This window comes from Cucurbita moschata, unplaced genomic scaffold (assembly GCF_002738365.1).
Source record: "Cucurbita moschata cultivar Rifu unplaced genomic scaffold, Cmos_1.0 Cmo_Scf00007, whole genome shotgun sequence".
Classification (NCBI taxonomy): domain Eukaryota; kingdom Viridiplantae; phylum Streptophyta; class Magnoliopsida; order Cucurbitales; family Cucurbitaceae; genus Cucurbita; species Cucurbita moschata.
Genome location: NW_019268523.1, coordinates 236,525 through 251,265, shown reverse-complemented (window position 1 = coordinate 251,265; position 14,741 = coordinate 236,525). Strand labels below are relative to the sequence as shown.

The following is a 14,741-nucleotide window of genomic DNA, read 5'->3' as shown; positions in this document are numbered from 1 at the left end:
GGGGGGGGGGGGGGGGGGGGGGGGGGATCGAGGATTTTGTGCGAGAAGCTTCAAAAGCTCCGAATCTATGGCGGAAATGGATGGTTCATTTGATGTTATAGAAGAGTTGACGAATATGAGAAGGGCGATCCAAATTTCGTGCCCTAATAAGGCTGGGCCCAATATGAAAGGGCTCCACAGGGGACAGTTTTGGAAGTTTATTCCAAAAAGTTATCTGCAGGTTTGGTCATCGAGATCAACCTCGGGACTGTAGATTCATGGCGGACCGCCGGAAATGGCGACGTCGCCGGAAAGACAAGCGTAGGGTAAGCAAATTGCGTAGTTTAAAGCGGAATTATTGAGGGTTTGTCTATCTGATTTATATATATTTTAATCCTTGGAGAAGAAAAAAGGCGAAAAAGGAATCCGCGTAGTTGCAATGGCTACGGCAGCTCCACCCTGCGATGGTGGGGAGTGAGGTCATAACGACGTTAACAGCTGATTGACAGTAGCATTTAGAGCTAAAAAACAAAGAGGAAAAGGAAGAGAGAGAGAGAGAAGGGGCGGATGAAGCAAAAGTTAAAAGGAAAGTTGTATATATAAGTTAGGTTGTGTATCATATTTTATTTTCCATTGTTGAGTTGCTTTCTTGTTCTTTGTGTTTCTTTCCAACTCACAGGGAAGTGAATGAGCGAGGAACTGCATTTCCTTTCTATTTTATTATATTTTGAAGGCCGCATCGTTTTCACTCCTTGTTTCATCATCTGCTCACTATTTCAGACCTTCCTCTGCTCATTTTCAACTGTTCTTACGCTTACACTCAGGTAACCTTGTGTTCTTCCTCCTATTCTTCTCTGGGTTTGGATTGCTTTCCAGAATTGAATTTGGCCCTTTCTTCTTCCTGCTGTGCTGCTGCCAATCTTCTCGTGTCTGTTACTGCTTAGAATTACTAGAATTATACGTTTGGCTCTCTTTTTTGCTTGTTTCTAAGTGAGTCTTGTGGGAGAAACTGATGGAAATTTGAAGTGTTGTGTTCATAATTCAGTTGAATTTGATTCGTGATTAGAAACCCAGTTTTCAATTTTGTTTTGGAATGAAGGTAGGGGGATTAGAAATGTGACAGAAGCTATGGAATGATCAGCTTTGTAGTTCACTTATATCAATTATTCTGTATGACCGACATACCTTTTTCGAAGTTGGAAGATGTCTGTATTGTCTTACTTTTTCACTTCTTACATTTGTTTCTCTTTTCCATCTTTTCAGTCCATTTTACTCTTATGATTGGTCAGCAGAGTATGAGCTCTTCATCAGCTCAGCTCTATGCATCAAGGATGGGCATCTATGAGCCATTTCACCAGATCAACTCATGGGGTAATGCCTTCGGTACTCGACTCGATACCAGCATATCGCCTATTATAAAAGTGGACGACTGTGTAGACAATAAAGTGAGAATACTCTAAATTGGGTCTTTGTTAGAAAATCTGAGTTCCAAGGTTGTTCTCTTGTTGTTGGATTCTGGTAATTTTTGTTTCCTGACTTTGTAGCCTGAGTTCGTTCCTTTCGAATCGATGGATCATCACGAGAGCAGTCAAGAAACGAACAAGCCAATCGATGATAAGGTGAATAGAGTCCAAGCAAGCTCTCTCTATCTCTCTCTCTCTCTCGTGTATAATCTTCATTTCCTTTGTTCTTTTCATCCTTTTTGCACTAAATTCTGTGTACATCATCCAATACACATATGCAGGTACAACGTCGTTTAACACAAAATCGAGAAGCAGCTCGTAAAAGCCGTATGAGGAAAAAGGTGCTGAAAGACAATCATCTGTACAAGTTTTTGTTGATACCTGATATATGATTTGAGGACTTATTGAAGTTTGTCTTGCAGGTTTATGTACAGCAGTTAGAAACTAGCCGTTTGAAGCTGGCACAGTTGGAGCAGGAGCTAGAAAGAACCAAACAGAAGGTAAGATGGAATGGAGGTGTGAGATCCCACATCGGTTGAAGAGGAGAACGAAACATTTCTTATAAGGGTGTGGAAACCTCTCCCTAGCAGACACGTTTTAAAAACCTTAAGGGGAAGCCCGTAACGGAAAACCCAATGAGGACAATATCTGCTAGTGGTGGGCTTGAGTTGTTACAGGAGGTCATCTTTCTTACACGGTCTCTATTGGTTATCCAATTAAAACATGAACTCTTTGTTGCAGGGTGTATACACAGCAAGCTGCTTAGCAGATACCAGCCACTTGGGATTCAGCAGATTGGTAAACCCAGGTTTGTGATTCCATGTCTAATAACTTAGAGCTTTCATTAACCAGTTGAGCTTACCTGGAAGGCTTAGCCTTCCTTCATTTCTTTATCGTTCGACTAAACGGCTTCCTAATGTTAACATACTTCCGTTGTTCGTGAATCGAACGGCAGAAGGTCTTTATTTCTCTGGTTCCAATCTGAGATTTGTGGTATTAACTTCCAGGGATTGCTGCATTTGAGATAGAATACAATCACTGGGTTGAAAAGCAAGAGAGACAGATCACTGAACTCAGAAAGGCATTGCAGCAAGTTCATATAATAACTGATACAGAACTCCAAATTTTAGTGGAAAGCGGCTTAAACCATTACCATAATCTGTTTTGCATGAAAGCCAATGCTGCAAAGGCTGATGTTTTCTATTTAATGTCTGGTGTATGGAGATCATCAGCAGAGCGTTTTTTCCTGTGGATTGGAGGATTTCGGCCATCGGAGCTGCTAAACGTAACGACTTACCTCACACTTAGCTCGATCTTCGACAATTCTTTTTGGTTACATTAGAAGCATGTTATGCTATGCTATGCTATGGTATGTTATGTTTTGTTTGATACGTGGGAACAGGTGCTGACGCCATACTTTGAGGCATTAAATGAACAACAACAGAGCGCTATTCACAATTTGCAGCAGTCGTCTCGGCAAGCTGAAGACGCGCTCTCACAGGGAATGGAAAAACTGCACCAGAATCTATCCCTCAGCATTGCCAGCGATCCTATAGGAAGCTATATTTCTGAGATGGGTGATGGAATGGAGAAAGCAGAAGCATTGGAGAGCTTGGTAAGGCAGGTATGTAATGTAATGCATATTCTTCTCACTATGGACTGATCTTCATCCTAGAGTATGATGATAAGTAAGTTTTTTGGTTCGATCCCGATCCCGAACCCTCACTCGTTCAGCCGAGTGTGTGCTACTCTTTTCTGGAACAGGCAGACCATCTGAGGCAACAAACTTTGAAGAGAATGTCCCACATCCTAAGTACGAAACAAGCGGCGCAAGGGTTGGTCGCTTTAGGCGAGTACTTCCACCGTCTCCGTATTCTGAGCTCCCTCTGGGCCACTCGACCTCGTGAACCTGCGTAGGCATGGGCATGGGCATGGAAGGGTGAGACATGTTATGTTCCAGTGACCCAGCATATAAGTGAGATTATATACTATACTTGTGCCTCTTCTTTATGTAGAAAAGGGATACAAATCCTGATAATATAAGTTCCAGTGCTACCCACATTTTAGTAAGCCACTTTTCTGGTTTTCGGAATGTAAATATGTTATAACAACTTTGTTCATTAATTTTATCTATTTTTCTCTACTCTCACACTCCTCATATTTCGCTTCTAGGTACATACATAATTCCATAATATTTATTTTATTTATTTATTTATTTATGGAACGTTATTAAAAAAAAAAAAAAAATTACTTAAAAAACAACTTGATATATAAATTGGTAATTTATAAAATCCGTCATAAAACAGAAGCACTCTCACTTTAAAATATTTATTTTTACAATCTTATTTAGCGAAAAAATTAATGGTAAAAGTAAATTAATTTAAATATATGATGTAGTTTTTATCATTGATTTAATTTGTGTGTTAATTCGTCCTCTGAATAAATTTATTATAAAAATAATTAGTTTGATGTCTTTTTTATTTTTCAATTTGTATTGGACATATGTTTTATAATTCTTTCAGTTAAAATTATAACATTACCACGCCAATCTAGGGTTAATTTTGATAATTTTTTTTTTCTTATATTCATATACAAATACTATTTTTTAATAATAATTTTATAGTTGATTTTTTTTTTTTTTTTTAAATTTTACGGAAATAGAAAATATTTTTAAAAATTGAAAAGAAAAGAAATAAGGAGTAAAAAACTTAGTTGAGAAAATAAACATCAAAAAGAAAATTGTGATGGAGCCAAATCTGACTTTGTAACAAAACGAAATCGGCTTCATTGAAATGAATCAAACTCGGAGATTTGGCCTTACAAAGAACAGCTGCTAAAAGTAGAGGGAAAAGAAAGAATCGAAGGCAGGAGAACGATAAAGATGATGATCGTCAAATTGAGCACTGTGAAGATGCAGAGATCATGGCAAGTGCTGGTGCTTGTCCTCGTTTCACTCTTATCACTCCCATCCTCTTCCTTTTCGACCGCGGACCTGCCTCTCTCGGCGGATGGAAAGGTGTTGGAGCTCGACGAATCCAATTTCGATCACGCCATTTCATCATTTGATTACATATTGGTCGACTTTTATGCCCCATGGTGCGGCCACTGCAAGCGTCTTTCTCCAGAGGTTCCTTATTCCCTTCGTGTTCTCTCTTCCATTTTTTTAGATTATCCTGCGTATTGGTACTCTCAATTCTATATTTCTCCGATATAGTTTGATTTCATTCCGGAATCCAGATTAGTGTTGAGGATTTGTAGGTAGAAGTTTCTTTATAAATTTATTTAGGCATCTTAGACTCCCAGTTTGTAGATTATGACACTTTGCTCTGCGATACTATCACTAACAAGCTTAAAAATCTCTCTATTTCCTTTGATTGTCAGCGATTGGGAATTTACTTGTAGAGTTCTTTACTAGTGTTCTTGGCTGTCGGTCTGCTTAGCATGGTTCATTATTTGTACTGCGAATGTTACTCTGCACCCATTCTGAGTATGCATTCTTTTCTTATCTTAATTTTTTTCTCCGTTTGTGTAGTTGGACGCTGCTGCACCTCAGCTTGCCAAATTGAAGGAGCCTGTAGTTCTAGCAAAAGTGAACGCTGACAAGTTTACTGGTCTTGCTAAAAAATATGACGTTGAGTATGTCACTGACTCTTACTCATATGTTCAATGTAATAAACTATGTTGGTTTATTTGCAATAAGTTTGGAGTTTAGTTGTGCCTTTTTGTACGAATCTCCAGGAGACCATTCCCCTGGTATTCATTAGCAAAGGGTAAACCATGATTCTCTTCTAACTACATTTAACATATATTTCTTTTGTAGTGCCTATCCTACAATCAAGATCTTCATGCATGGCATCCCAGTAGACTATTATGGACCAAGGAAAGCCGAGTTAATCGTCCGTTATCTGAAGAAATTTGTTGCTCCAGACGTCTCAATTCTCGAGTCGGACTCATCAATTAATGAGTTTGTTGAAGCTGCAGGGCCTTACTTCCCTATCTATTTGGGATTTGGTTTAGATGAGTCTGTTATTTCTAAATTCGCTATTAATTACAAGAAGAAGGCCTGGTTTTCAGTGGCAAAGGGTTTCTCAGAGGATATCATGGTGTCTTATGATTTTGATAAAGTTCCTGCTTTGGTTTCTATCCATCCAAGTTACAACAATGAACGGAGCATTTTTTATGGTCCCTTTGAAGGTTGGTTTGTCTATCAACTACCCTAATCTATCAAGTTACCTAGATTGTTTAATGTAACAGTTACTTAATTTCTTGAATCTGGCATTAGAAGTTTACATTCTTTTGAATGTTTCATGCATCGTTGATAGGAATTTTAGTATTATTTTTGCACTGGCTAAGTCACTTGTTCAAGGAAAAAGTTGGAACTCTAAAGAATTTTCCGGAAGGAACATATGTGGCTTGGAGGCTTATGAGATCAGAGATTATTGATATTTATATGAACTCTTAAAGAAGCTAAGTTCCCAACTGCTTGAATTCTGATCTGTTGCTAGGCCTGCTTGAGTTCTTACCATTTCCTTGAACATCCCAATAACATTTCTTGTACGCGTAGTTGTGTATATATAGAACTTCAGGTGCATGAACGTTCATCTTTCAGGGATTAACTCTCTGTCGTTGATATGTTATGTACTCTGGATAAAATGGTTTAAGTCTTTCTTTTTGAACTGTACAGAACAATTCTTGGAGGAATTCATAAAACAAAGCATGCTTCCTCTCGTTCTGCCCATAAACTACGACACTCTTAAGCTACTAAAAGATGACGAGAGGAAAATAGCGCTCACAATTGTGGAGGATGAGGATGATGACCAGACAAAGAATTTAATCACTTTATTAAAGGCTGCTGCATCTGCAAATCGCGAATTGGTGTTCGCTTATGTTGGGTCTAAACAGTGGGGAGAATTTACTGATTCATTCGGAGACAAGAAGACCACACTGCCAAAAATGGTCATTTGGGATGGGAAAGACGATTACTTAATGGTAAGTCCTCTTTGAAGGCAAATGATACTGTATATCATGTTCATTAAATCATTTCGATTTAGATTTTGACATCCATATGTGATAACGTTCAATAATAACTCATGCATGTATCTAGTCGAAGAAACAAGTTTTCTTTAGTAGGTTTAGTGATTTTGAAAAAATTATTTACTCAGTCCACTAAATTGTGCAGCTAGATGAGTTGTTCTCAAATATCTGAACCGTAGCATTGAGTTTCAAATGAGATTAGAAGTAGTTTGCTATAGCTTTAGACAGTGTAGAATTAATATTCTTCAGCCTATCTACTCAGCTCGCTATTGTTCACAGGAGAAAAATAGTTATTTTGTCGAGGATTAAGTAGACATAGCTAATAAGGAACCAGAACCAAAGCTTGAATGAAAGCAGTTTCCTTTTAGGAAATTTTATTGGATTCTCCTTGGAAAGCTGAAAAGGCAGAGCCCGTGGTAAGTAGTTCAATGAAGAGTTTCATTGAGGTTCGATTAAACTAAGAAGATTGTAACCATGGTCCAACAATGATATTTGCATTGGCAAATGGCACGAGGTTGCTGTCCTTTTCACCTTCTTCAAGGGACAATATATGTTAGATTATTTATAAATCCTTTTCACCTTGTTAAAGCTTTGCTGGGAGTTGGAGATCCAACCAAGCTGGACTCTACATTTACAGTGCGTTGCTGTCCAGTGTTTAGAAAGTCTACCCAAATTGAAGATAGAATGCTATTGAGTATAGGAAACATTTTTTTCATTCCTTCCCAGGAGGTCAGTAAAAAGTTAGGAATCCTCAAGAAATTCATTTTTTAGGAGTTGAAGCCGTTCTGCTAAAAAAACAGATGAAGTTGCGAAAGTGAGAGGTGGAGTTGGTCCAAAGGTGATGTTATTCTTATATTCTGTACTCTTCTTACTAAGATGGTAGTACTTCTGTTGCTCCCCAAGTACTATGATTTATATGGTTTTTGGCTTGGTTTAAAACAGACTAATAGTTCTAAAGATTCTTTATACTAGATTAGGCTTAAAACCACTCGTACTGACATAGTCGAGTGAGTGTTTTCTCGTTTTTTCGAAGAGTAAAGTGTCAGCTTTTTAGATGATGTTTCTGTCAATACCCTTATTGATGAAGAATCAGTTGATTATCCGTAGAGCATTTCTGTTCCTCTTTCTTCCTGGAGACGACTATTCTAGTCTAGATCTGAAAGAACCATTTATAGTTCACAAGCTGAATCAAGTGAAATCATGGAGACTATGCTACTGTGAGATATGAGGATTAGTTCTAAAAGAAAATTGTAAAGAAATCCAACTGCTGTTATTTCTGTTATTATCACTCCATCATATGCATGGCTGATTGATGGATATTCTTTTGCCACTCCGTTGGCCTTAGTATGGTAATTTCCTTGTATGTCATTCATCTAATAAATTATTCCCTATCATTACAAAAAGTCGTTGACATTTCTTGTTTATGAATCTGATTGAGTGTTTGATCGTTGATGAAAATATTCATACGTTTAGATTCTATGCTAGCTGTGAAGTTGGCTCTAGAATTAGAAGACTATAATTTTTCTTAACATATGCATCACGTAATTTAAAATGCATTACTGACATTTTTAGACTACATTTCATTCAAATAAAATCCCAAAGAAACGTGAACGAGCGTAGCATACTGTGGGAGTTAAACTTCTGTTGTTGTGTTTGATAGGTTACTGGTTCAGAGAGCATCACTGGGAACGACTATGCATCTGAAATCTCAAAATTCATTGAAGGATATAGGGAAGGGAGAACTGAAGAAAGAAGAGTAGCGGGTCCTGCAATTATTAGCTTCATAAGTTCACTCATGGGCATCAGGAGTGTATATATCATTGTAATTATTGTTGCAGGAATAATGCTTTACAGGACCAAAGATGACGATAACGAATATCGCAGAGTCGATACTCCTGCTCGAGACCAGGCTGACCAAAGTAGCAGCTCTAACTCACATGTTGAAAGGACTGAATATAGGGCTGGTGACAAGGAAGATTGAATGTGAATTTTGGTGAATTTGTCATTAGCAGGACCTTTGAACGGCCTAGAAAAAGCAGACATGGCAAGTGATGAAGTTATCTTGGAAGCGATGGCTGTGAAATAACCGATGAAATGTGTAATTTGGTGATCAACTCCCAAGCACCGTTTAGCCTCTGCGAAAGAGAACAGATATTTATTAATGTAATGCTCTTCTACTTGGTTACCCTTGGGTTTTGGGCTCAATTGAATCGACTGCTGCAACTCACTTCCACTTTTTCATCATGCTTACTATTGTAGGTAACGGCACCCTTTTTCTCTTTTTTTCCTTTAATATTTGGAAGTATCCAAATCAGATTCTCTATTATATTTGACTGTTAAAGAAAACTCGTTGTTGATAATCCTTAATGGTATGTTTCTATTAATGTGTTACAGTATCTATAGAAATACGAATAATGCATTTTTTAAAATCCATTTTTCATATTTTCCTCCTCTTCTAACTTCTACGTTCGAGGTTCATTATCACTCTTACAAGGAACATTCATAAGACGAGGAAGAGAACGAAAAATATTTTTCAAATTATCACTCTTACAAGGAACATTCATAAGATGAGAAAGAGGACGGAAAATATTTAATATTTTTCATCCCGTCTTGCACTCCGCCCTGTCCCCCCACCTAAAGAACACCCTATATCTGTCCCCTCTGCCTATTTCATTTCCGTGAAAGGGAATGGTTTAGAGAGAATTTGAAGTAAAAAGTAGACAAAAAAAGTAGACAAAAAAAAAAGGCACGAAGATTCTCGCGAGAGGAAAGGCAGAAGCCCCCTGGATCAACTAATCTTGTTAAATGGATCCATCCATGGCGCCTCCAACAATGGGAGGAGAGAGAGGCGTTATATTACAAATGTGCCGGGTTAGCTGTTAAACTAAGTTTCCGGTGTATCTATCCCACAATTTATGAAACAATTTCAATCCCACCCCCACAAGAGTACACTTTGCTTTACTTAAATTTTAGAAACCTCTACAGCATGACCACAAATGAAACTTCAAAGCTAAAAGAACAAATGGAGCAATCGTATGAAATAATATACAATGATGCCGGCCAACCAGGGTGGTTTCAGACACGATCAAGGACTAAGGAATTGATTTACATACCAAATGTTGCATAATTCAACCATATCTCCCCCCACCCCCCACCCCTCAACCCTCTACAAAGAGAGGGCTGCATATATCTCAGAACAGACGATTCTCAATGCTCCCGCATCAGCATTCAGGGAGAGACTGAGCCGAAGCAAACGGAGAAAAGCTTGCAGCTGACCCGCTGCAATGCAAGGGATTGTGTTGATGACTGGAAGAACCAATGATGCTGGGTGAGGCATTGCTTGGACTTGGAATGAGCGGAATCATGTATCTTGAATGTAAAGGTGACATGGATGGGTAACATGAGGAATACGGAGAAACCAAATGAGAAGCATAAGATCGTTGGGAAGATGCATTTCTGAGTTCAACTGAACTTCTACTTATGCTCAAGGATGAAGCTTGGTGGTAGGAGGATCTCAGAGACTGCTGAAGGTATGGGGTGCTTGAGAGAGAGTGGTTCCGAGATACTGATGGCGATCTAGATGATGGGGATATTTGAATGGCAGAGCTTGGTGGTAATGATGATCTCACAGAAGATAATATCGAGGATGAAGCAACAGAGCTGGGAGCGCTTGAAAGCAATGGTGTGGATTCTGAAGGTGGTGGATCACCAGTGCTCGTTCTAGCATCTCGCTTGCAGACTGGACAGAAGGTTCTCCAAGCAGTAAGCCATGAGTCCACACAGAGAGCATGAAATTCTGAAAATCAGCTCCAAACGTTAGTTAGGGCATATGTACGAAACACATGCAGGTAAAGGTATGCATGTAGCCAGAGTATTGCATACCAGAAGAACAGAGAAGGGGAAAAAAAGTACATAACCACCACCTATGCAATCTTGATCCTGCAAGCGCAGGGTCAAAGGAAACTACTACAGTTCTGTTTGCTAGTTACTACTGAAGTGTGCGTGCGCGTGTGTGTAAACAAACAAAGAGTAAAACGCAACAACATAAGGGCCAGAAGAGAAACCAAGATAAGCTGACATCTAATTACATCAAGTTTTCCATTGAACCTTTCGCAAGGAATGTTGGAAATCCTTAATGTAGCAATTTCATATAGCATGGGCCTTTGACAGAGATGCAAAGGTTCTCAAGGCTTGAGTAGGAACAGATTCGGAAGACAAGAATTCCGTGGATATATGTATTTAAGGCCTTATGTCAGATAACATACTTCGAAAGGAATTGTCACATTTTAATGGAACAGACTGACGATAGGATGAAATTCTTTACTTTGATAAGTTTCTCTTTTCTTATGGGAGTTGTTTCTCTAACTTTCTTTTTAGTTATACTTCTCTTGAAATTAACACAAAACGAGAAGTTTTTTTGAAAGATCATAGGAATGTTCTTTTTTGTTCATTTTTTTGCTAATTCAAAGAAGACATTCGATTTCTTTTCCCCAAAAATATGTGCATACATACATAGGAAGTTGGTTAATCAGGCCCCCACAGCCCTTGCTTTAACCAAGGCAGCATCGCTTTATGACTCTCCACAAATGCAACTTTATTTATTCCAATTCTATCTCTTAATTTACTTATATAAACCAGCCATATATCCTGCTGGTGTGTTTTTGCAGTAAGGAAAACAAGGTACATTTATGTTACTCGAACATTGAAATCAGGAAATATCTTCACTCTCCAACCTTAATTAAAGGGCAGACAAACCAATGAACCAAACATTAGTTTCTGGCTGGCAAGCAAGCTGCTGCCTAGTCTTCCAACAACTAAGTTATCTCAACCATTAATCAAGGCCTCCAAATCCAATTATCTGCTCCTTAAATTAGTCCTCATAAAGTAGCCTAACTGGGTTTAAGAACATTCTTTTCCAAGCCATAACCAGGGTTGATAAAGCTACTCTAACCTATTTTTACCTATTTTGAACAAATAAATTTGTTTGGGTAAATGGTGAAGTAGTACTGTACTCGCAAAGTCAGATCATTTTGGGACTTTACTTTTCTAAAGAAAGCAAACGGCTTCAGGTCATGATAAGTGGTTGTCACATGAATTAAATAAAGGAGACTAAACTGCCTTCATAAAATCATAATATTTCTAACTTGTTGGGACAATTTAAACTGGACTTGTGGCAATGATTTAACTAGACACTGATAACTACTACCTTGATGATTTATATTAATTCTTACAAAAAAAAAAACTACTCTTTTTGCTTTAAGGAGTAAGAGTTCATTTATTATATACCAGATTCCCAAACGTTGGACCCCTATGCCATAGACGGAAAAGAAAGAAAAAGGAAGAAAGATTGATCACACCATTACAGGTTCTCTGCAGCACAAATTGCAACTAATATCCCTACAAATGAAGATAGATGCATAACAGGGAAATGTCAACTTTAGAATAAAGGAGTGAACTTACTGTGACGACATGGTAGAATTCTCAGCTTCTCACCAGCAGTATAGTCCTCAAGGCATATGGCACATGTGACTGATGTACAATTATCCTCTAAAGCAGTTGTAAATATCAGACTTGGCATTGCTTTTACTACACGTCTGCTCATGCCTCGAAACTCTTGAGCATGAGAAGATCGAGGACGTCCTCGTCTTATTCTATGTCTACGAACGAAGAAACAAGTAGCAAGCACTGCAGACATTGCAAGAAGAGAAATAAAGGAGATAGCCATAATGGACCATGCAGAGTTTTCAAAGCTTGGAACTATCCATATCTCAACATTAGCCAAGCCTGCATACTTCTTCAATGTTTCACCGGATGATTTAGTAACAAATACAGCATGTATTCTAATACCAGCTGAGCTCCCTGCCACTGCAACCAGGAAATATTCAAGAATGCGATAAAATTCAGCTGATTTTTCAAAAATTTACTCTAATGCATCCATGCGATAAATGTTAACTAATGATTACCAAGTATGGACATCCATATCAATTAACAGAGTAGAAAAACCAGGGAAAAGTAAATGTGCAACTTATAATTACCAGGTTAGGACATGAAGTTTAGATTGATAAAGCAATAAAATAAAGATGATAGAAAACTTCTACAATCATATCCACCAACCACATGATAGCCTACATCCAGGATTCCCGTGATTCCCATAGCCCACATGCAAACATTGATTTCTGAATTCATGGTAAGAAAGGACTATAATTCAAGTATTACGTGAGAACTCTAGTTGATGAGCAGGTCGTTTGATCTTTTCTAGTTTATCAATTATTCCAAAATATAAAACTAAGACATAGGAAGGCCAAGACCAAGACCATTCCATGATTAAAAAACATTGAAAGGGCATTTGATCATGTTGTTTGGGCTCATCTAGACAAGATCCCTTAGAAAAAGATGTTATGGTTTAAGTGAAGACCTTGGATGGACAATACCTGCTATGTCAATTTCTCCAAATAAAAATTATGCAAATCTTGGAAGTATTGTTTGTTAAGAAAATATTTGTAACTAAAATTATTCGGCGTTTGAAAGTACACAAGTAAATCATTAAAGCACAAATACACTACAAGTAAATTGAATGGCTGCAGAAAGCATAGCAACATAGACATGGTCAAAATGCATAAATCGTATAGAAAGTAGTCCACTTCTATAAACGGAGAATGGGCATGAAGTTAATAGTATAAAAAGTCATTACTCGCAATCAGGCCACCACCATCTTCATTATCATAAATGATTGCAGCTTTAAATCCAGCCATTTGGGCTCTCCTCACTTTATCCTCGAAGCTACATCCTCCTCTAATTATAAGCACAAATGGTGAACTAGAGTTTACAGGCAGCGCAGTATTACTTTCCAATGTCGAGCATGCATCAAGAGGTTTAGCCAGATACAGTACACCGGGTTCCCCTGGGCTGCCTATTGCAGGAGCTGAAATCAAATGCCAGAAATCAATAATACAATCCAGTATGGCGATTAAAAAAAAAAAAAAAAAAAAAAAAGAAGGCGTAGAAAAGAAAACTGAACCCATATTGCAATCTGTATTACATATATTCGACTCGCCTCCCTCGTTTTTCTTATTGGATAACCATATCCGATTTATCTTCTCAAAACACAACAGAATCCCAAATCACCTTTTACTATTTGACCGAATTTTAAATCGTAAAATTATTGCATATTGACAGCAGAATCCATGAAGTGAACCACATCGCCTGTAGGCAAAAGTCACGACGACTAGTGATGACGAGAGCACAGACATTCAATCCAGTGCCCGACTCAGACAGCACTCACCAACACACAAAAACAAATTGGGTCGGCAAAATTTTCAAATGAAACGAGCAGGCAAATGGAGAAAAAGAGAGCATAAACAAAACTAACCGAAATTAGCTTCAACGGAATCGAATGAAAGAGTGACGTTGGTCCCAATCAATACCACATTAGCTGCGCAGCCGCAAGAACCAACCAGAAGAAGTGAAAACAACAACGCGAGACCTGGATTCATAGCACTTAAAGCCATGGACCGAAAAACCCTAACCGGTTGAGAGAGAAAAATGGGAGAGAATTGCGATTGAAAAGGAAATTACGGGGTTTAGAAAATATCAATGGAAACATCAGCTTCCATCTCTCAGAAGAAAATCTTGGTTTGTTTGATTAGCTGGGAGATAAATCCTTCGAGATTGAATATTGAATTTGCGTACTCCGACGAGAATACGGAAACAATGGAAGAATATGATAATGATAAGAAAAATAAGATCAAATTGCAGCAAACTATTATTTATAATGCTTCATCCTCTTCTATATATAATAATAATAATAAATAATAATAATAAACCGACAACAAAAAATTAAAAATACTGACCATTAATATAAAACAAATAGCTGGTATTTTTGTTTGCCCAAACTTAAAACAATTTAATATCTTTCTTTATTTGGATAAAATTAATTTATTTATTATAGAAATGTATGTAATGTCGTGAATTGTAATGATTCAGATTTTCGAATTTATAAATAAACATAAATGATTATCCGATTCCAAACCGACCAATGAAATGGGCTGGACTCTCTACTTCCTCTCTTGGACCAGGCCCATTAATTATTTTTATTTATTTCTAATTATATTTTAAATACCAACCTAATTTAATATTGGTACATATATTTAATTTACTTTGCGTTTATACTATTTTTTTAATTTAAGAATTTTTGGGTCGGGGACAGGAGAGGGATAATTGAAGAATTTAGGGTGGTTAAAGATGTTACAAGACGTTCTTCTTTAT

The 14,741-nt window shown here is 37.6% G+C and overlaps 3 protein-coding genes across 7 annotated transcripts; 2 read left to right on the top strand and 1 right to left on the bottom strand.

Annotated features, from left to right (window-relative positions):
- Positions 1–62: 62 nt before the first annotated feature.
- On the top strand, positions 63–3,585 carry LOC111445654 (transcription factor TGA7-like). Of its 5 annotated transcripts, XM_023084169.1 has the most exons (10): positions 63–305; positions 659–803; positions 1,243–1,424; positions 1,524–1,598; positions 1,724–1,783; positions 1,865–1,942; positions 2,184–2,250; positions 2,450–2,727; positions 2,836–3,066; positions 3,177–3,585. In XM_023084169.1, exons 3-10 carry the CDS (start codon positions 1,257–1,259, stop codon positions 3,357–3,359), a joined length of 1,140 nt encoding a protein of 379 aa, XP_022939937.1. In that variant the 5' UTR covers positions 63–305; positions 659–803; positions 1,243–1,256; the 3' UTR covers positions 3,360–3,585. The 5 variants fall into 5 exon arrangements, with proteins under 5 accessions (XP_022939937.1, XP_022939940.1, XP_022939939.1 ...); XM_023084172.1 differs by lacking the exon at positions 63–305 and having other exon boundaries at positions 581–803; positions 3,207–3,585; XM_023084171.1 differs by lacking the exon at positions 63–305 and having other exon boundaries at positions 584–803; positions 1,272–1,424.
- Positions 3,586–4,201: 616 nt separating this feature from the next.
- On the top strand, positions 4,202–8,860 carry LOC111445505 (protein disulfide-isomerase 5-2-like). The gene is made up of 5 exons (XM_023083925.1): positions 4,202–4,569; positions 4,975–5,078; positions 5,263–5,636; positions 6,127–6,431; positions 8,137–8,860. Exons 1-5 carry the CDS (start codon positions 4,324–4,326, stop codon positions 8,455–8,457), a joined length of 1,350 nt encoding a protein of 449 aa, XP_022939693.1. The 5' UTR covers positions 4,202–4,323; the 3' UTR covers positions 8,458–8,860.
- Positions 8,861–9,231: 371 nt separating this feature from the next.
- Positions 9,232–14,233, bottom strand: LOC111445201 (receptor homology region, transmembrane domain- and RING domain-containing protein 2-like). The gene is made up of 4 exons (XM_023083455.1): positions 13,846–14,233; positions 13,168–13,398; positions 11,937–12,341; positions 9,232–10,272 (listed from the first exon to the last, which is right to left on the bottom strand). The coding sequence occupies exons 1-4, from the start codon at positions 13,982–13,984 to the stop codon at positions 9,698–9,700; spliced, it is 1,350 nt and encodes a 449-aa protein (XP_022939223.1). The 5' UTR covers positions 13,985–14,233; the 3' UTR covers positions 9,232–9,697.
- Between the last annotated feature and the right edge of the window lie 508 nt (positions 14,234–14,741).